This window comes from Leuresthes tenuis, unplaced genomic scaffold (genome assembly GCF_036924035.1).
Source record: "Leuresthes tenuis unplaced genomic scaffold, fLeuTen1.0.hap1 SCAF_7, whole genome shotgun sequence".
Classification (NCBI taxonomy): Eukaryota; Metazoa; Chordata; class Actinopteri; order Atheriniformes; family Atherinopsidae; genus Leuresthes; species Leuresthes tenuis.
In genome coordinates, this window is record NW_027325361.1 from 15,207,468 (window position 1) to 15,229,019 (window position 21,552).

The 21,552-nt window shown below is 41.2% G+C and overlaps 2 protein-coding genes across 2 annotated transcripts in view; one reads left to right on the forward strand and one right to left on the reverse strand.

The window, feature by feature from the left end:
• The window catches only part of obscna (obscurin, cytoskeletal calmodulin and titin-interacting RhoGEF a), a 40,584-nt gene extending 24,037 nt beyond the window's left edge, over positions 1-16,547 (forward strand). The window contains exons 43-79 of the mRNA XM_072389482.1: positions 571-683; positions 841-1,041; positions 1,150-1,232; positions 1,365-1,538; positions 1,698-1,857; positions 1,970-2,068; positions 2,455-2,619; positions 2,896-3,054; positions 3,204-3,381; positions 3,586-3,699; positions 4,185-4,352; positions 4,698-4,800; positions 4,904-5,033; positions 5,118-5,223; positions 6,981-7,089; positions 7,732-7,847; positions 7,928-8,040; positions 8,236-8,404; positions 8,536-8,623; positions 8,707-8,907; positions 8,992-9,052; positions 9,148-9,225; positions 9,337-9,509; positions 9,705-9,731; positions 9,821-9,973; positions 10,216-10,261; positions 10,360-10,437; positions 10,584-12,327; positions 12,525-12,653; positions 12,769-12,882; positions 13,359-13,526; positions 13,675-13,780; positions 13,907-14,146; positions 14,617-14,840; positions 15,196-15,292; positions 15,531-15,680; positions 15,821-16,547. Coding sequence (XP_072245583.1) covers positions 571-683; positions 841-1,041; positions 1,150-1,232; positions 1,365-1,538; positions 1,698-1,857; positions 1,970-2,068; positions 2,455-2,619; positions 2,896-3,054; positions 3,204-3,381; positions 3,586-3,699; positions 4,185-4,352; positions 4,698-4,800; positions 4,904-5,033; positions 5,118-5,223; positions 6,981-7,089; positions 7,732-7,847; positions 7,928-8,040; positions 8,236-8,404; positions 8,536-8,623; positions 8,707-8,907; positions 8,992-9,052; positions 9,148-9,225; positions 9,337-9,509; positions 9,705-9,731; positions 9,821-9,973; positions 10,216-10,261; positions 10,360-10,437; positions 10,584-12,327; positions 12,525-12,653; positions 12,769-12,882; positions 13,359-13,526; positions 13,675-13,780; positions 13,907-14,146; positions 14,617-14,840; positions 15,196-15,292; positions 15,531-15,680; positions 15,821-16,001 — 6,518 coding nt within the window. The 3' untranslated portion in view covers positions 16,002-16,547. The remainder of the gene's footprint in view (positions 1-570; positions 684-840; positions 1,042-1,149; positions 1,233-1,364; positions 1,539-1,697; positions 1,858-1,969; positions 2,069-2,454; positions 2,620-2,895; positions 3,055-3,203; positions 3,382-3,585; positions 3,700-4,184; positions 4,353-4,697; positions 4,801-4,903; positions 5,034-5,117; positions 5,224-6,980; positions 7,090-7,731; positions 7,848-7,927; positions 8,041-8,235; positions 8,405-8,535; positions 8,624-8,706; positions 8,908-8,991; positions 9,053-9,147; positions 9,226-9,336; positions 9,510-9,704; positions 9,732-9,820; positions 9,974-10,215; positions 10,262-10,359; positions 10,438-10,583; positions 12,328-12,524; positions 12,654-12,768; positions 12,883-13,358; positions 13,527-13,674; positions 13,781-13,906; positions 14,147-14,616; positions 14,841-15,195; positions 15,293-15,530; positions 15,681-15,820) is intronic.
• A 226-nt stretch (positions 16,548-16,773) lies between these two features.
• On the reverse strand, positions 16,774-21,540 carry guk1b (guanylate kinase 1b). Its single transcript, XM_072388686.1, has 9 exons — positions 21,447-21,540; positions 20,332-20,447; positions 20,094-20,135; positions 19,631-19,750; positions 18,478-18,574; positions 17,754-17,892; positions 17,402-17,486; positions 17,236-17,321; positions 16,774-17,137 (listed from the first exon to the last, which is right to left on the reverse strand). The coding sequence occupies exons 2-9, from the start codon at positions 20,441-20,443 to the stop codon at positions 17,108-17,110; spliced, it is 711 nt and encodes a 236-aa protein (XP_072244787.1). The 5' UTR covers positions 20,444-20,447; positions 21,447-21,540; the 3' UTR covers positions 16,774-17,107.
• Positions 21,541-21,552: the final 12 nt, after the last annotated feature.

The following is a 21,552-nucleotide window of genomic DNA, read 5'->3' on the forward strand; positions in this document are numbered from 1 at the left end:
CCAAAAATTAAGAAAACTCTTTTTTCTGTCATAACCCATGGTAAAGGTATACCTAAGCGAATGTACACATGGAGGACTATGGGACGCGAATGAACTGAATAGATAATCAAGGCAGGTAGACAAAAAAAAAACAGGAATCCAGAACGGAACAAAGCAGAAACAAAACTAAACTTGACACGACGTGACATGAGGTCTAACAGCAATGAGGATCTGGTAAAGAGTAAAAGAAACCCTGTAAGTGTAAATATAGACCGCTGAGAGTAATCACAAAATGAACAACAGGTGTGATAATTGGTTACTGAGACCTGGAGTGAAACTGTAGCAGAAGAAAAACTAAACCGATTTCAAGATTAAAAAAAAAAAAAAGGTGCAGCACGACAGTTTTAACATATGATTGCAGGTCTCTGAAGTGTGCTTAATTAGACATGGGGTTTACAGGATTTGCAGATTTCTACAGTTTTGCATTTTAATCAGCTTCCAAGGAGTCATGACGGTATATAATTTCTCCACTAGTTCTTTTTTCATTTGCTTTGCAAGTATAATAAAGCTGTGCTCTGTTCTAATTCACAGGGGCTCATGATAGTAAATTGAGAGCACCATCTCCAAAGCACCATCATGCCCTCACACCCATAGCCAGTACTATATCTGGATCTGAGTCAGAGGGGGAGGATGACAGACGAGAGGTTTCTACATGCATGTTCTATCTTGACTGTCTATACTGCTTGTATGGGTCTATGCTATGTGGCGTCTAAACATATGGAATCTGATTTAGTGACAATCTGATAAAGTAATATTAACTAAGCCATAAATAGGGATGTATTTCATGTTTTTCTCCCTCAGACATTTGAAATGTATGTGGCTCGAGCTGACTGCAGTCCCACTAATGGAAATAAGGACAGTTTTGTTCTGAAGGAGGGTCAGTTTGTGGAGGTCCTGGACTCTGTTCATCCTGACAGCTGGTTGGTGAGGACCAAACCCACCAAAACCAACCCTGCTCGACAGGGATGGCTGTGTCCAGCTTATTTGGAGAAGAAGAGAAAGGTGTGGTGTATGAATTCAGTTGGTGACACCAATACCATATTAATATTTCAAGGAATGAAATATGAAAAGGCATTTTGATGATAAATACATGATTGTCATTTTAAACAGGAGGCCTTCCCACAGTTTAGAGCACCTCAAGAGGATCTTGATGGAATTGGGTCTACAGGAGAAGAGTACAGGAGAGCTCTGAGGTTTGTTGTCCTCCTGTTACGTACAGCTGCTACTGGATTCATGTTCATTGTTTCTTGATAATGTAGTTTGTCCGATCAGAATTTGTGTTCTAATAAATCAACAAGTCTTCTTTCCTTTCCCTGTATCTTTAGTCAGCTCATCCAAGGCCTGATCGATGGAGAGGAGGAGTTTGTAAAGGTGATGAAAATGTTTATCTCTCACCAGCTAAATAATCTGGACACAAGCCACCACGTCCCAATTAACATCCTGAACCAGAAAGAGATCATTTTCAGGAACATCAAGGACATTGTGTTTTTACATGAACGGTAATACACAAACACACCCAAACTAGAAGTGCATCAAGCTCACACATGGTTTTATATCATTAAGTCGATTCTTATGGAAATGGTTTAGAAGAATGGGCCATAAATAAGACATCATTATGAAACCATGCTACCACAAGCATCCCTCTATGTTTTTTTCAGTTCCATTCTTCCTGGTCTGAGAGAGAGTGTTACAGATGATGATGTTGCTATGCATCTGATCAAGCGCACTGACGACTTTGAGAAGTATCTTCACTACATGGCGGGACAAGCACAAGCAGAGGCCTGCATCAGTGACAAGACTGTCCAGCAATATTTCAAAGTATTCACAACATGCGTCTCATGGGTTTAAATAGAGCATTGACATCGAAATGTGTTGAGCATCAACATTATTGTACTAATTTCTTTGTTTTTTAAATGTTGTGTTTCCACAGTCAGCAGAACCTGTCACGGCTGACGCTCCTGTCATGGATGTTCTTACTTTCCTGCAGCAACCAATAGAGAGGATTCAAACCTACCAGGCTTTACTGAAGGTCAGCATACAGTTTATTTGTCACAGTTTTGTGTGCAACTATGTATCTATTTATCCTGCAGCCCTTTCTGGTGTATAACAGTAAGAAGAGCAGCAGGCATTCAAGATTGTACTGCTGCCGTTAGAATTTGGGTGTAAACAGACAGAAGTTGATTGTCTGTGAAAGGTCAAGCTTGCATTATCATTGGTCCGAGAAAGTCATAGTGCATACATATGAGGTACCAGTCTGAGGTGTAAACATGCGAGCGGCCTATAAAGAGAGGTCCTGGGATTGGGCTTTTACCAGTTTAACAATTCTGCCTTTGATACTTACTTTACATCTTCTATGATCCACAAGATGCCATGTTTCAGTTATTTGCATTCATGTTTTCATTTTGTTTTTGTCAGGAGTTAATAAAGAACAAAGCTAAAAGTGGCCAGAGCTGCTATTTGTTGGAGGACGCCTTCTCTATGGTGTCCTGCTTGCCCTGGAGGTCTGATAACCTGCATCAGGTGTCCCTCATCGAGAACTACCCGGCACCTCTTACTGCCCTGGGTGAGCCTGTGCGCCAGGTAAGCAAAGACGACTGCTGTGCCTTTTAACACTCATTTAGTACTCATACAAATCTTGTAATCATTAGGAATTTAATTTCAACATAATCTAATAGATAGGTTGTTTTTGTCTTTTCTACTAGCCAGTTGCTGTAACTCAGCTGAAAACATTTGGCCACCATGTTGCCATGATGATATATATCTCTCTTGGAGTTTTGAATATTTCTGTAAACACCTGCACATCGAGGGCGGTTTTTAGTGTATTTTGTGAATCTGATTCACCTCCTTCTATCTTAGGGAGTCTTCAAAGTGTGGGAGGAATCTCCAGAAATTAAAACAACCTCTAGGGGGCAGCAGAGACAAGTTTTTCTCTTCAAGGATTGTATTGTACTGTGTAAGCTGAAAAAAGACACCAGCATGAACCAAGACACATATACCTTCAGGAACAAAATGAAGGTAAGATTTCAACTTCTGCTTTCTCACTTGTGCTTTGAGGAGATGAAGCAACTTGCAGATAGTTTTACACTGAGCTGCAAGTGAAAGCACAGGACTGTAGTGCACTACTCTCATTGTGTTTCTCACTTTCGCTCCTGCAATGTATCCAGCTGAACGATGTGGAAATAAAAGAGACTGTGGGTGCTGAGGAAAGGTCTTGGGGCTTGTGGCATGAGCACAGGGGCTCCATTCGAAGGTACACACTTCAGGGCCACTCCACACTTGTTAAACTCTCCTGGCTGAAAGACCTGAAGGAGCTGCAGCAACGCTCCAGCCAGCTGACTAACGGTAAGTCCTGCTTTGCGACACAAGTAGGATGAGAGATGGACACTGAGCATTGTTTAACAGTCAATCCTAAGGGTATAACAATGAAAAACACTTTGTCCCTCCTGTTTTCAGAAAGACGTTTCTATATAAAAGACATACAAGGCAGCTTCAGAACAACATTGATTTCTAAAGTTCTAAACTCAGTTCTGCTGTATCTATCAACAGGCCCACCAGTCTTTGAGTCTTTGCTGTGTGACTTTACAACCAAGATCGGACAAACGATCAAACTGACCTGCAAAGTCTCAGGATCTCCAAAGCCGGTTATCTGCTGGATCAAAGGTTAGAAATGCAAAAAACTGTATACAAAAGGGTCAGTTATGTTTTACTATATAACTGTAAGAAGCAGAACTGCTGTAAGGTTGTCTCCTTTTGGAGGTAAATAAAGTGTCATTCTATATTATAGAACATGGATGGATGATTGTAGGGATAAGGAAGAATGGTGCCCAATTCTTTACACACACTCCAAATACTCTTTATTTTCAGTTGATAAGTTAAAGTATGTACATTTAATTAGTGTTTTAATGTATTTGTACTACCAGGTGTTGTGCTATTTTTAATTTTGAACATCAGATATTATGGCATATTTAATTTAATTAAAGGGTGATCTGACATCTGCATACAGCTGCAGATACATCTAGTACCATTTCCATGTCATGTCTCAGGTCTACAGAGTGAACTTCTCTGAGTAACACATTCTCACACATGCATTTATGGTTTGGTTGAAGTGATGGTTTTACAGTAAAATTCTAATTACCATCCCTTAGACGGTCTTCCTTTGGAGGATGACCCACGTCACATCATCACAGCTGACCGGTCAGGAACATGCAGTCTCATCCTGGACAGCCTCACTGCTGAGGACTCTGGGCAGTACGCTTGCTATGCTACCAGCTCCATGGGCAGTGCTGGCACTCTGGCTACGGTGGTGGTGCAGGGTGAGTTTAGGGTGCTGCTGAGCTGAAACAGTGTATTACCAGAGCTACATCAGAGCTGAGTGCTACTCATGCAATGCATGCACTTACACAGAGGAACGCTAACACTTGATTATCTTGTCTCCAATTTGGACTACAGCAAAATACTTCCGTGACCAATGCTTGTTCCTCTAGTACTGGTGTTACTTCTCGCTGCTACTGATGATATAGATTACACAATGCTACTGTACATTTAAAACAGTTTATTACTACCCTAACTACTGACCTCCCAAATACTGCTATCGTACTGTCTACTATAAATTTGTCTGCCTACTATTGACATTTACATATATTTCTTCATCTCTCCAGCTCCACCCAGGTTTGTGAGTCGGTTGGAGAGTGCTTGCCTGATAGAAGGAGAGGATATCCAGTTTTCTTGCTCAACGCTGACCACACCTTTACCACGAATAAGGTACGGCAGCACGAAGATGATGCAACCACAGTACAAGACAAAGCTGCTTTTTTCTTTTTGATATTTGTGTTTTTAATAAAAGAGTGAACGTTTGGGCTTGCAGGTGGTTGAAAGATGGCAGAGAGTTGACCAACCAACATAAATTTTCCATTGTCAATGATCCACGGAGTGGAATATTGTCTCTTACAGTCATCGGGGCAACTGAGGCAGATATTGGGCAATATGAGTGTGAGGTATGAAACCCATATCAATAATTTTACATTGTATCCAAACAATATCATTGATATCATAAGATACACATGTTTTGTTTTGTTTAGCTTTTGAATGAACTTGGCTGCATTAAATGCAAGGCAGGTCTGTGTCCTGCCTTCATTCCACCGACTGACATTGAGAATGACCAGCCACAGGACTTACCTGTAAAAGGTAGGACCATCAGGGCCGCTGAAGTAAGCATCCTCCACACAAGATGGAAACCCACGACTGGGTTTTCACATGTGTGGTCCACACTTTTACTGGGTCCCCTGTCTTTGAGAGGGGATAAAGCACATGCCATTGTCCAGTTTTACATCTGGTCCTTCCCTCTTTTCTGGCATCACATCATGTTACATCTCAATTTAGATCAGTTTCCCATCTTAGACACTATCATTCATCCATTCTTGCAAGTTTGCGCCATTTTCCAATTTCACTCATATACTTACGGTACATTTTCCTTTTCCCTCATTTCACACACACTCACATCATAAGTAGTTCCAACTACCATACCAATTGTCGCTAGATTTCCACTGATTATAGCACGGGTCACAGTTTGTCTGACTGACTAATAGATTACATCAAAGAAGAATCTGTTTCCATTTGCACAGCGACGCAAATGTTGTCTCATAGCTATTAACTGATTTATACTGGGCAATGCATGAGATGAACACACTCCTACATCTGTCTCATCGTCGCATTTTTAATGTTGTCATTTCAGTTAAATTGTTTTAATTTTTTTCCTCTAAAAGTTAGCGATATGATAAGAAATGTGTAAATAGTAATTACACTATATCTTTGCTCAGAGTAAGTGGCAGTGGTTAATCACAGTCATTTTTCTCTGATTGCTACAGTGATTTTCAGCTGCACTAAACCCACTCTTACACATAACTATCTCTCATCTGGTGTCCTCAAGCAACCAACTTTAGCGCTTTGATCTTGAGTCTTTACTTTAGTGTTACTGCACACTTCATCTGTTCTAATAACTAGCTGTGTGTAATTCAACATCTGCATGTAATTCACACCCTGTACTCTGTTACAGTCACAGGGCAGTCATGTGACAGAAACCTCAAATGTAACCATAACATTTACTGTGCTCTGTGGCCATAATTAGTGGGATCTGGTGGCTGCCATTCAACATATACATCATACTGTAGTTCCCAGCATCCTCTCACATGAAAAGACATTGATACATTTATTGTATAGAATGTTTTTGTGTTTTTCATCATGTTTCCACTTTCCACAGAGAGCATGTGTTTCCATTACACTCATGTTTTATTGCAGAAGTGAGCACAAGTGACTATACAGGTACCCAAAAATGACAGCAGAAAAAATATTGTGATGATTATTAAAGAATATAAAGATGTAAAGTGCATGTTAGCATTGTTTAGTGGGTCAACAAATTAAGCTGTTGAATATAATCGAACCACGTTACATGGAAATTTGCACATATATTTTTCTGGATTTTTGAGTCCATGTTTGTCTTTCCATTGTCCATAACATACATATTTTTCCATCTTCCCTTTACTAGTCCTAAAGCAGGGGGTTCCTCGCATGGACCGTTCCATGTAAGTCATCACTGTCATGATAACAAATAACCATTCAACATTCCCCTTTCTGCTCCCGTCAACGCATGCCCAGCTAACTTTCCACTCGCACAAGATGGTCATGTGCTGGGCAAGTGTCCTCTTTCTGCCCAGGAGTGGGCATGTGCCCATGTCCTGTTGATATGGTGGGTTAGAGGGGTAAAACCCTGAAGTTGCAAGGTAAGAAAGACAGAACATTCTTACTGTCTCTGGACTGTAAGGTAATGTGCTTTCTAAAATTTTCCCTATCTTTACAATTTTCTTTGAATAGATTTTTTTAGCGCATCTTTATTTTGAGTCTCTACACTTAAAAGTTTGGCTGAGTGGTGTTTTTGGCTTTCATAGATGCTGACTCAGAGGGCTGGTCCACAACTTTTGTCAAGAAATGGTTACAGACTGATTTCAGCCCTACCTCAATTGCTAAGATGATTTTTCCTCCTGGTTACTCTGAACAGTAAGTTATGTGACTTATAACTTGAGGGTAGTGGCCTCCCTTTATTTTTTAAGTAATCAGTATGTACAATCAGTACCATTAAAGTACCATGGATCTGGGCAATCCAATTTTATTTCCTTTTTTTCCACTGAAAGTAGAGTAAAATATCCTAACAGTTGTGTTGAGGTTGCAGTCTGCCCTTGATCAGTCAACATGCACTTAATCTAGTCTGCCAAAGACTCTTCATCATAGCAAAGTTGCATTTTTACAGACATTTTACAGTAAGTCAATGTGAAATTGTGTCACAACTCAACATATAGCATGTACAAGGTTATTTTAGAGAGCTACATGTTGTTAGGATGAGGATTTGTTCGGGCAGTGTGAGAATTGGAGTTGACCCCATAAATGGGTCTCCCTCTCCAAAAATGGCAGCGTTAGCAACCCTGCAGTAAGATTTTTCTTCGTCCTGTGAATTTTATTTATTTTCATTGGCTCCTTCTGTTATTGGGCTCCAGGGAATGAGCTCCAGTGAGCTCATGTTTTCATATGGCAGCTGATGTGGATCGATTGTGAAATCAGGTCTTTGTGATCACTGATGTTGCAGCTTTCTGAAAGATCGAAAAAAAAAAAAAAAAATCCCTCAACTGTTTATTTGTTTTAAAGTCCCGAGGAGGAGGTTCACACCTCTGTGTCAGATTCTGCAGTACAGCAGCCTCCCTGTTACCAAGAGGAAGAAGAGGAAATCTACATCTCAGAGCCAATGCAAGAAATTACAGATGGTACTCTTGTCTTTTGATTGTAAGACTAAGAGTTTTGTCAAATTTTCTACAACTAATTATTGATTTTATTTTCTTCATAGCTCCTCCTTCGATCCAGGTCCCCACCGAGGACTTGTGTGTAGAGCCAGGCCAACCAGCAACATTTACAGCCATCATAACAGGAAGACCTACTCCTAAGATACACTGGTACAAGGTATAAGCACTGAAAATGAGTGTTTTCAGATTGGCTGCATAGGAAGTGGACTTTGCAGCTATGGAATTTCTTTTACCATTTTTATCTATTGATGGTTTCTCTGAATGGTTTCTCGATGGTTTCTCACTCTTGGCTCAAATATAGAGTCAAGAGTGGTATCCCTATTTAAAGTAAACTCTTCATTTGTCATTAAAGGATGGAGAGGTGCTTGCAGCCAGTGAGAATGTGAAGATATTGCAGCACGGTGCCCGCTTTTCAGTGACCATAGTATGCCCCGAGGGTGAGGACAGTGGCGTATACACCTGCTTCGCAAACAATGACTCTGGCCATGCCATTTGTGAAGCTCAGCTTACAGTTGAAGAAGGTACGACATGAGCTGTGAGGCTCTGCATCATTACTTCATTTCAATATCCAAAACATTAGCAAAGACTAAGACAACACAAAGTTATGCGGTTTCCTGTGCCTACTTTAGTTACAAGTGTTTTTTTTCTGCAGGTCCACTTGAGTCTCAGGAGAGGGAAGTGGAGCTGGGGAAGAGGAGGAAGCTATTTAGCATCTATGACGTCCACGAGGAAATTGGAAGGTGCACGTGACCTCCATTTGAATGTCCAAGCTGCGAGTCATTTCTCAAGACATATCATATGAAATGATCTTTCTGCATTCAAGGGGAACATTTGGGGTGGTGAAGCGTGTCGTCCACAGAAGAACGGGTGAAGTCTTTGCTGCCAAGTTTCTGCCACTGCGGAGCAGCACTCGGACCAGGGCCTTCCAGGAGAGGGACCTGCTCTCCCGGCTAGCTCACCCCAGAGTGGCCTGTCTGCTGGACTTCTTTTGCACCAGACGCACGCTCGTGCTAATCACAGAAATGTATCCTCCGTTTCATATGTTTCCTTATTCTGTGTGGGCATCACCACATGTACCCACATTCAACCTGTAAAATCTTGTTTCTAGGTGCTGCTCTCATGGACTTTTGGACCATTTATTACTGAGAGGCTCTGTCTCAGAAAAAGAGGTACAACACACACATTTGTCCTACAAAACCATCAAAGTTTTGCAAATATGACGTAGCCTACAGCTCTTGACAAATATCCACTGTTTTTCTTAAAGATCCAGTCATATATTCTTCAAATTCTCGAAGGAGTTGGCCATATTCACAGCATGAACATCCTGCATCTGGACATTAAAGTAAGTTGATCCGTAAGTTAATAAAGTTCAGTTGATATTTCATCCATTTTAATTTGCATTATTTTTTATGTAGTTTTTGACTCCATTTTTGTAAATTCCTTCTCCTTTTAGCCTGATAATATTTTAATGGTGTATCCACCGAGAGATGAGATCAAGATCTGCGACTTTGGCTTCTGCCAGGAAATAGACATATCCCGGCACCAGTACAGCATGCTTGGTACACCTGAGTTTGTTGCACCTGAGATCGTTCACCAAGAACCCGTCACTGTAGCCACTGATATTTGGTGAGTTTAACTGCTAAACTGAGTTAATTCGTGCAAATACCTTTTGTGTGTCATGCCTAAATGTACAGTGAATTTGTCTCTGAATATTCATTTGTCAAGCTACTTTTATTCAGAAAAAGCGTTGCAATCGCTGTTGTACGTTAGACTAAAGCTAAAAGTTAAACTTTCTGGTAATATTTCTTATTTCTTCTACAGGGCTGTGGGTGTCATGGCGTACCTGTGGTATGTATCAATGCCTTTTTGAAAATGTCCTCAAAAACTTTAAATATGCTTAATTTTAAGTCTTTTAAATTCTTTTTAAATCTTGACAGTCTTGTGTGTCGATGCCCTTTTATGGGTGACACTGACCGTGCAACGCTGCTGAGGGTGGGAGAGGGAACTCTAAACTGGGACGCACCGGACGTCATGTGCAGGAGTCCTGAAGCCAAGAATTTTCTCCACATGGTCCTTCAGCCAGATCCAGAGTATAGTAGCAATTTTACTTTTGCTTAACCTGTTACATAATTGAATAGTCTTAAAACTTTCCAAATGACTGATGAGTATAAATTAAAGTATAAATTATGTTTTTCAAAACTCAGTGTTTGCCAACCTTCTGTTGTAGTTCTCACATACAGTGGTGACAGTGATTTTCTTTACAATTGACCCCTGCCCCTGGTTTCAGCTGAGTCAGTGAAAATATCTCGCATTTCTTCATTTTGCTGTACAGGAAACGGCCATCTGCCTTTGAGTGTTTGAGCCATGAGTGGTTCCAGGTAAGATGAAATACAAAACAATACATGTTTGATTCAAGCTTTGTTGAATGAATCACCTGAGAACCCCTGATGCACATGCTTTGTGATCATTGTCACAGGATGAACATGCAGGAGAAGATACTGATGAAATCAGCACAAAGAGTTTGAAAGTTTTCATCTCGAAAAGGAAATGGCAGGTGAGTTGCCTCATGTGTGGGTAAAAAAAGACTTAAATTGTTTCCTATGATGTTGACGGTCGTTTAAAGCTCTGGAGACGACTGTCCTGAAAGAATGCTCTGCCAAAAAATTATTTCACCAGTATTTATCCTATCTGCCTTCTCAGCGTTCTTTGACATGCGTAGGCTCAGTGCTCACCTTGAGGCCCATTCCTGAGCTGCTCGATGCTCCTCTTAGAGAGACTTCAGCGACAGTGTCGCGGGAGCCTCAGGAACACAGCAGCACCTCCCTAAGCAGTGGCTCCTCGTCTGAGTATGATGAGGCCGATTCCTGGGACTTTTTCCAACACTACAGTCAGACTGAGGAGGAAGAGGAAACAGAGGAAGAATACGATCCCTTAACGGAGAGGGCACAGATCCCAGAGCCTTTTGCCAAACACCACCTGTATGGAGAGGAGGATGAGGAAGGGACATTAGGAGAGGAAGAGGATGAGATGATGGTGGAAAGGAGAAGTGTAATAGAGCGGAGTGTGAGCAGGCAGTCACTTGCATCATCAACTACAACAGACCAACAGACACCTCAGAGAGAGCGTCGCTTCAGCAAGGATAGCAATCCATCTCTCTACCTTTCTGATGGGGATGAGGGTTCAGGGAGTGATGGAGGGCGTATCCCACGAGGGAGTGTTATCCGAAGCACCTTCTACAACACCTCTCATCAGCTTTCACCAATGTCTGCAAGACACATGTCTTTGAGGGACAAATTCCAGGCCAAAAAGCAGGAGAGAGGGCGCAAGCCTCTTCGGAGGAGCTTATCTGGGCGTCTCAATGAGCCTCTTATTGAATATGTTGAGGATGACACAGAGAGCAGCAGGGGCCAGAGACGGGGATCCATCCAGCCCTCCATGCAGAAGTCCTGCTCGTTTGACAGTGGAGTGGGCCTCGCCCACGCCAATCTACCTCCTCACAGAAGGAGCAGGTCTCTGGATGAATATTCACGTCGATCTCCCAGCTCCCCTGCCCGTGCAAAGAAAAGTGAGGAAGAGGGCTCTCAGAGTATGAAGGAAGACCTCACAGACGATGAAGCGACAGACAGAAATTCACTTGCCACTGCAAGCTTTCAGCGAGCCACCAGAAGAAGAGGCTCTGTTGCTCCAGTACAAGGCACTCGCACATTCGGTGGATCGTCTCTTACCACAAATTTCCTTGCTGGAGACAGAATGAAGTCTAGGCTCGATCAGGAGCAGACAGAGAGAGATACTTATGCGGGCTCCCAAGGGTCTCTGGCTGAGTCTTTTATTTTAGAGCATGGTGGCTCTGAGTCATCGAGCAGACTCGGCTCCTGTGAGGAGCTGACTCATGGTCATCTCAGAGGGAGACACAAATCAGGAGAAAGTGATGGATATGATGAACAGGGAGAGCCCCTGATTTCACCCTCCCCATGTTCTTTTCAAGAAGTGAAACCCAGAAGCTCATTTCCTCAGGCACCACCACGTAATCGCACACGTTCTAATCCCAATTTATCTACAAACAGCAGAGGTCAGCCTGGGACACCACTAATGCCCAGCCCTAGTCCCAGCCTCTGCTCTCTACAGGCTCCTGAGAGACCTCCAAGGGCAAAGGACAAGAAAGAGGTCTCTGGCCTACAGAGACATGCATCTGCTCCAGCCCTTGAAGCTCGGCCACCTACAGGAAAGTCACCCAGACTGGGACTTCTGAAGATCTTCCGCAGGCAGTCCTGGACTGGCCATTCATACTCCCAGCTGGAGAGCACAGAGTTAGGGCCCACACTTGGGGAGATAATGAAGCCTGATACACCCACTATGTCTCTCAGGAAAAAGATGAGCGCTTCAGCCTCCAGCCTGACCAAACTGTTTTCCAGGTCTTCCAGTAAGGAGGATGTGAATAAAGCAGGTCAGTTACTGCCAACTATTTTAATTGTGAATAATTCTTAATAGGAATTACATTAATTCATTCATGTTTCAAGCCTTTAATTTGAATTCTACATACATACTATATAATACTCAGTATATGCAATACTTAGTAGTGATAATGTATGGTTGGAAATTACATTATTTATTCCATTTGTTGTTATCTTTTCTTCATTGCAGGGCCAATTGTAAAAGACTCACCGTCAATCCCAGCTGAGGGTGAGCGAAGGAGTGGTCCTGAGAGTCCCAAAAAGAGAAGCTTAAAACTCTTGCCATCTTTTAAAATACCAGCATTCAAAAAGACAAAAGGTAACCAAGATGAACACTCAATGAGTTGTGTATTTAGATGTTCACTTGACACTTAAATTTTCTGCAATAAGAGTGCATCTTTGTTGAACTTTTTCTCATTATCCAAACGTGCCAGTTTGTCCCAACAAGGCTGAGGTGTTGCAGTTAGATGGAGGTGGAGTCCTGCTGGTGTGGAGGCCTGTTCAGTCCAGTGATCCTGTCACATACTGTGTGCAGTACTGTACAGACGGTGGGTTCATGGTTATGTTTTGTTTAAAATGACTCTAGAACTCTCCTTCATTTCTGAGATCAAATTCTGCTGGTAAATTATGTCTATCGACTCCATTTTAATACTGAAATTGAAAGGATTATATAGGAAATTTCAGTAAAATTAATTTTTGAACAAATTCATTTTTTGTTTTTTTTATTATTTTTCTATCTTAATTCCAATAAATTGACATGGATTTTTAGACTAATCGGGTTGGACTGCCTTTCCACACTTAGAAATACAAACGAAAAAAAAGAAGAAAAGTCAGATATGTGCAAACTGTAGTGTTTGGAATGATGCAACAGATATTTTCTCACCATTTTAAATGATTTCAGTAGGGAAGATGCTGCAATGGAGGTTAACAATGTGTTTTGAGATCAAGAGTATAGTTGCATGAACATTGCAAAAAAAAGCCATGAAATAAGTGAGTGTGTCTCGTGTGTTTCGCGTCTCCTCAGGTGGGGAGTGGACCGTCCTGTCAGACGAGGTGACAGAGAGCTACCATGTGGTGAAGGACTTACCCAGAGGAGCTTCCTATGCGTTCAGGGTGGGCTGCATCACAAAGGCAGGAGCGGGACCTTTCAGTGAAGCTTCAGCTCCTGTTGTAATGGCCACTTATCCTGAAGGCAAGAAAAATAGTGCCGTATCTTTGAAGTTGTACATGTGTGATCCTTTACATTAATTTAGCTTTTTTTTTATGTGTTATACAAACACGTTAGCTTCAGTGTGCGATGTGCAAACAGCAACAACATCTACATTTTTGTTGTTTTGCAGAGATCCACCTTCCTCTCATTCAGACTGAGTCACTCGGAACAAAGGTTGCTGGTTCAGAAGGTCAAACAACAAACAAGAACTACAGCTTCCTCTCTGAGATTAACAGGTAGCTCCAGCTGTTGACCCAAAACATCACAACCAAGCAAAACACAGTCAGGAATTTTGACGCGTTTGATGATGAATTTTGAAGTGTGTTGATGAGACCAATGTTTTCTGTTTTCACTCCTCTCAGGGGTCGATTCAGCATCGTAACCTTGAGTAGGAATGTTGAGACCAGCCAGGTGTTTGCTGCCAAGATCACTCCTTACCAGGCAGAGCAGAGACAGTTGGTGCTGCGGGAGTACCAGCTACTGAGGAGGCTGAATCACCCGCACTTGGTTAAGCTGCACGCTGCATTCATCACCCGCTGCTACATGGTGTTGATGGAAGAGCTCTGTCCTGGCAAGGAGCTGCTCCACAGTCTCGCTGCGAGGTAAACAAATTCCTCAGGTTCCTAGGCTGAGGCCTGACATGGTTGTGAAGTGACAACAGCGGGTCAAAATCACCGCTGTTGATTACTTAATTGATTTAGACGTAAAGGAGAAAGTATTTTGTATGTCATATTTTGTTGTGCAGAACCTGTATTTCAGACAACTCGCACACAGAATTGACGGAAAATATTATTCCCAAGTTCCACCACTAAAAATGAAGGGAAGAAATTTGAATAAGCAACAGTGCAGATGAGAAATTCTGCCCCATTTATCGCCAATTTCCATGAACTTGTAATCTCTGAATATTGTTTTCCTATTAACAAATATACAAGGAAATCTCATCAAGGTAAATGTTGGAATTTGATTGATTAATTGGAAATGACTTAGTTTCTATATACTGTATCTATCTAATCTGTATCAGGTTGCGGAGCTGTTGGTATGTTTGACTGACATGTCTGTGTTTTTTCCTCAGAGATCTGTACGCAGAGACTCATGTCGCAGAGCTGCTGGTTCAGATCCTGAGCGCGGTCGATTATCTTCACAGCCGCAGAGTCATCCACCTGGACCTTAAGTCTGATAACATGCTGGTGGACGATTGTAACCACCTGAAGATTGTTGACTTCGGCTCGGCTCAGTCCTTCATACCCGGACAGCCTCTCAACATCGAGCACATCCGCGGCCTTTCAGACTGCAAAGGTAACAGTTACATTCAAAAGAACTACATATTGATGCTTGGATTGTAGTAGATTCGTCTAATGTACTAAACCTTTGACTTTCATGGCCTCCCAACAGACTGCCGCAAAGGTACACTTTCTTTAAGGGAGGATGGATTGATGGAAAGAAATAACTCAGCCTAACTTCACCAGCTCAGCTGAGCCTAGCTACCATAGCCTAACAAACCAAAGTCCATTTTCTTATTCTTTTTTTTTTTTCTTATTCCTGATTCTAAACATTTTCTGAATACAGACATAAAGCATGTGAGTGAAAAGGACATTGCCAGAGAGAACCCAACTCTTTGTAGATAATGTCATGTTTCTGTCTGTTTTGTCAGTTTATATTGTCCTTCCTAAAGCTCCGGAAATCCTGGAGGGTCAAGGTGTGGGGCCTGAGACTGACATCTGGGCCATCGGAGTCCTGTTGTTCATCATGTAAGCACAGAGACACGGCTGAAAAAGCTGCATATTATAGCTTACGGATTTCAGAGAATATTTAGGGTATTTACAGCGAGACAAGCATATGATTATTTTTCAAAGTTTATGCCAGTTACAAGCAGCAACTGTGAATTGAATTGAATTGAATTGAATGAGGAAGTGTTGACACAAAGACAGATTGCATCTTCTTATGCTCTGAGATATTCCAAATTTTGATTACATATGATATCACCAGGCTAAGTGCAGACAGCCCGTTTCAAGCAGATCTCAGCTGGGAGCAAGATAGGAACATCAAGAAAGGGAAGATCCAGTTTGGACGCTGTTACCCTGGTCTCTCAGAGGGAGCCCTAAGCTTCATGAAGAACAGCTTGAATAACAAATCCTGGTGAGAGTCTCTCAGTCTCTTCAGTATGATTGTAATTAACCATTGAATTTTCATTTTTCTCCGGCGAATGTTAATAAAGATGATTGTTGCGAGAGCTTTAACTTTCCAACATTTTTCTGATGTGATGAACCGCATCGTAGGGGGAGACCCACTGCAGCCGAGTGTCTGCAGAACCCGTGGCTGCGTGCCCATCGGATCCCACACAAAGCCCGACACTCCAAAGTGTGTTTCTCCACTGACAAGCTCAAAGCTTACCTCGCACAGAAAGAGGAGAAACGAGATGAGGTGCGCACAAAGCTTCAGGGTCCTTTCTTCCAGTGAAGCTGAAGAAGTTCTCACCTAAAATACCGTGCAGCCGTGCAAAATTTAATTTCTGCTTTTTAACCATTTCCTGTGTGGCTCTTCATTTGGCAAGCTGGAGTAAGGTCAACTTACTAAAATCATCATGGCATACATGGATTTTAAACATGCAATGCGTCTTAATGAGTTTCGGTGTGTACTTATACAGTAGATTGTGTGGGCTGGAATTTTCTTGTTTGTTCATGTGAAAACACATCAGGGATAAAGCTTTGTCTAAGTAATGGCAAGACAGTGATGCATGAGTCAAAAAGTTTGGATTTTGCAATAAGACAATGTTGCTTCGCTCCTCCGATGCACCTGTTCTGCCTCACATTAGAAGTATTTTTGTTATTCTGCCACACACAATAGAGCAGCATATATCTCAGTATCCTCTTTGAAACTTTACATGATTTGCCACAAGATTGCATTGTAAAAACTTTCTTTCTTTGATGCCTCAAAGTTATTCTGAGTCAACCATCTGTCTGATAGATAAGTGAGGAAAAGATTTATTAAATAACATCTTAGATACGTGTTTGGTCCTTGTCTTCATATTCTTTATTCTTTTCCATCTGTATTTGAACACACATATGATACATATGACATGTAACATACTCTAACATCTAGTCTATGGAGTCATTTTCTCTCAGATAAAATCCTTCATGTGCCAAACGTTTTTAATTACTTGATATTAGTCTTGAATTTAGATAAGCATACGTGAGCGCCAAAACTGTGCCATAAAGACCAAATTCAGTTGATCCGTTATTTTTCTTTCACAGCTGAGCAAAGTGGCAGTTAAATACTGTTCAAGATTGTTATTCTTAGGTGTCGGCTCTGAGTTGTACTAAATCTAACACATACACCCAATCTCCAAAGAATACACACATTTCAGTTCTGAGTCCTTCGTGTCTATCTTTGTATGAAAACAAAGCAAACGACTGACCATAAAATGTGGAGAGGGAAGAAAAAACGAGCTTTCCTCCAGACTATTTCATGTGCGTTTGTACGCCCTGATGGAGTTATCAAGGTCAGCTTCACAAGTGCTTCATCTGCGGTCCAACAACAGGAAACACTGCAGTATTATTCCCCCTTTACTTTGCCTCCAGAACTTTTGTGATTTCCTGTTGAGAAAGGCAGAGATGAAAAGAAAAAAAAAACTTTAACTTGTAATCGGAAACAGAGACAAATAAGAGCAAGGACATTTTTTGGTTTTACTTACTTCATTGAGGATTTCCTTTAGCTCCTCGTAGGCCTTGTCTAGATCATCATTGATGATAACAACATCAAACACTCCAGGCTCTTTACCTGGAAAGCAGAATTTGATCAGCTTCACTGATTGTCCATACTTCAGGATTATGTTTCAGCAGAGCTTCAGTAAAACTTACTGAGCTCCATATCGATGCGTGCAGCCTCCAAACGTTTCTGTAAACTGTCCTCCGTCTCTGTCTGTCTGTCTCTCAGACGTGTTTCCTGTGAAAGACGACAGAACATAAAAGCTTCACCATGAAAAAAACAAAAAAAACGGTTACAAAATAATGTCATCACTGCCAATTATCTTTAAGAAGCGATCCATAGAGTATAGAAATGATTAAAAGAGAATTTAAATTTTGTAAGGAATTAGAATATTTGTTTAACTCTGCACACACAGGCACATAGCTTAATCAATACCATCCATTAAACAGAAGTACAGCGATATAGATTGTTGCCCTAATGTAATTTTTTAAAATCAATGTTTACCAGGATCTCCATGGATGGAGGCTGGATGGAGATGTAGATGGGGTTCAGATCTGTCTCTTTAATCCTTTTCACCCCCTGGATGTCCACATCAAGGATGCAGATCAAGTTCTTGGCTTGTACGTCTTCCACAGCAGCCTTACTGGAAGAAAAAAAAAAAAAAAAAGAGCTTTTACCCAACCAAGACTGCACAGAGAGGGCTTGACAGTGTTGGGGTATTATATATGTAATCCTGCAATTTTATTCATTTCCGATGTAGTGCCTGAGGTAAGAGGATCACATCATTGATACAAGCTGCTCAGACTCACTTAGATAGAGTTATCTTCAGAATAAGAAGAAGAGATTAAACGTGACACACAAGGTGCTAAGCCGCTGCGTCGCTCTTTTTGACTTATGGGTTAAAGCTCCATCTGTCGCCAGATCATTATATATCCTCTTGACCCTGGTAACAATGTCCAAGGGCACAGTCTTGATGTCTTTTACATTGACTTCATCCACATTACTGCTGTTCTTTTATTGTATTTTTACGGAAATGTTGCTATGATATCTTCTTTTTAGCAACAAAATGAGACGCTACAAGTTTGTTATATGACTCTGAATACTTATAAGATCAACATTTTGTAAAATATTTTATATACCAGATCTGACACTTTGCTATAGAAATGTAAAGGTATATACATGTAAATGATAATTATGATTTTTAATGATAAAATTATTGTGTTTTTACCTTGTCCCATACATGTTGCCAGAAAACTCAGCATTCTCAATGAACTCTCCTTTTTCAATGCCCTCCTGCATGGCCTCTCTCGTTGTGAAGTGGTAGTCTGTAAGTAGCAACATTAGTAATGAATCTAGCTCTGCCAGGAGAACTGTGCTCCGGAGAAGGATATTACAAACGTAGTGCAAGTCAAACGATGAGTAAAAAAAAAACACAAAAAAAACATCACAGGGGTCACAACCAAGTTACAGAAAAGCAAGACACAGAAGACAGTTTGATGTAAAAGGCTAAATGTATCGTTTTTTACAGACGCATTCTTTCTGTATGGGATGCACATGCAAAGATTAGAACTGCTTTCATGTGTTATATTTCATAGATGTCATTAGTTTAACAGTTATAGAACGTATCATATGGGGCCGTACCCGATCCATAAATCTTCCAAACATCAAAACCTCAGGGGATCTAAAACAGTAGAATTTCAGAAGCAAACACATTACTACTCCTACCACGAATGACCACATACAATCATTAGCATGACAACAATTAAGAAATGTAGCCCAGACTGAAATAACAATCTTAGGGGAGTCAGCGGACAGAAAGTGGCTGTGCCATATAATAATAGATAAGAAAACATTCACAGAACAGCAAGCTCAAAACCTCATTATGGTCAAAATGGAGCAAAGTTTGTTCTTGAAGCTATTTTGGATAAGTTAACATTTGTTTAGTGTCAAACATGACCAGCAATAAAACATCAGAGCCTCAACTGAAGACAAAATTAAAGAAGTCACAGCAACATTGCTCCAGTGAGTGAGAAGAGATTTAATCTCTAAACCCTGTTGCTAATGGTTGGATGTAAATCATCAATGCTCTATCAGCCACGCTGGGTGCTGGGAAATGGAAAAGCTTTTTGGGATCGTGGAAATGGGCATCACTACAGAGGCATCGTAGGGGGCTATTTTCAAAAGCTTTTTACTCCAAAGTGTAGACTGTGTGCTCTTGATTGCTGAGTTTATTGTTTATTTATCTATTTTTTTTTAATGATTTTATTCTATTTTTACCAAATGACTACTTCCGAGTAATTCAATGACAGCATGCCAGGATGATGAAAGTAACCCCCATCCCTCTGCCGTAAAACTGTGATCAGGAATCACAGTGAGATCACCTTTATCTGTGGTTTCTGATTCATTTGGACACGAAAATGAGGTTTCTAAGTCTTCAGAGGAAAAGACGTCTGCTACGGGCAGTAAAGTAGCCCCCAGAAGCATGGGGAGAATGTTCAGCCCTATGGAGAGAGCAAAACAGGCACAGAAAGATGTTTATCCCTTTATATGAAGGGGGCTATACAGGGTGACAAAACAATTTGTGCAGTTCACTTGGGAGTAAGAAGTGTTTCTGAGGACTGGGTAGGAACGGAAGGCTGGGAAATGTGTTATAAAAATATATTTCCCAATTTTTAAAAGAAATGCCTTTTAATCACAGGTGTGCAGGTTCTAATCCAAGTCCAGACTTGCTGTGTGAGTGCGGTGATCCTAATACAGCATTAAGGTGCTAAAACATCAACCACTCGCTTGTATGGAGCTAAAAGGTGTCGCCAACAATTCAGCCTTAAGCCACAACTACTGTACCTTTGCCATTTTCTTCTCCTGGTCGAGGGTTTCTTGTTGTGTCTGAGGAAAGGATTGCATCATTAAAAAACAAACGTGTAAAGACATTAACTGGAATTGTAGGGTGCTGCAAAAACTGTAGACTATCAGTGTGGTGCGAATTCTGCGTGACTGTGCAGAATTAGACATTACGTCCTAAATCCTCCTCAGGCCAGGATGATGTTACGGAAGCCAATCACTAGTTGGCACATAAACATACGTGACACGCTGAATCCAAAGACTCCTTCATGATCCTTCATGAGCCTCTTCAGCAGAGTGCTCTTCCCGGCTCCGGAGGGGCCGCTCAGCACCACGGGCCTCGGTCCTGACATTGTTCTTTGACACAAACAGGGACAGAGCGCATGCTCAGGTTGGTGCCACGAAACCAAATAAAGTCACACTGTTTGTACCACAAGTGGCAGCCATCTCTTGTATAAGTTACAGATCGCTACTGTTAGAAAACCAGAGTTTTGGTTTCTATTACCTTCAACTTCTTTCAGTGAACAGCCATTGCAGTGCTGGAGCCCATCAACTAGCTGACCTAAGGTTAAGTGAGGCTAATCCTTTGATCCACCACACTACCATTACACTCAGAAGGGGGCATCCCAACACACACTAACACAGTTAAAAACAAGCTGTTGCTCCAATATCATTGCAGTTTTAATTTCCATTGATAATTAGTAGGTGCTGAGCTTTTTCTCCTTAATAACACTATTAAAAGATGTCCTAATTGCTAAATTGTTAGACGGCCAGAGGACCCGAGCTTAATGTTAAGAATGCCTCTTAATGAAGTCATGGCGGGTCAGTCAACAAGATTAATTGGATGGGATCCAGATGACACAAGGGGTCCAGGACAAGTGACCCATTTACCTACTGTGCCCAAGAGAAGATGAAGTTTCAGGGACACTGAAACACTTAATGAGACAGGAGTCTGCACCACTGAATACTAATAATTGTAAAGTTAAGAAACATCATTTGTGGTTGACCAACTACAACAGTAATGTACTGCTTTCATATTAACACAGCAATTATGATCTACTTATGTAATGCACAGTATATTATCACAGTACAGAATGGTCTATTGGGCACAATGTTGTAATTTTAATCTTTCATACTTAAAAAGTATAAATGTGATGTTTAACAAGCTTCTCACTAAGAAAGGTTATTCAAAAAACTGTGGGTGGACAGCATTTAAGTATTTGAGAGACCAAATATGCAAATATATAAATATATAAAAATGTTGCAGCAGTCTACTTTATTTGTAGAGTTCGTTCCATCTGAATATTCTTTAGTTTTATTTCTTGCTTGCAGAGTTGAGTCAAAATTGCACCTTACCTTTTCTCACTGCGTCTGTATCGTCTGTGCCGGAGAGACGTTCATTAACAGATGATTCTTCAGCCAGGCTTCCTAATGGGCTGTGTGCAGTCTGTGTGTGTGTGTG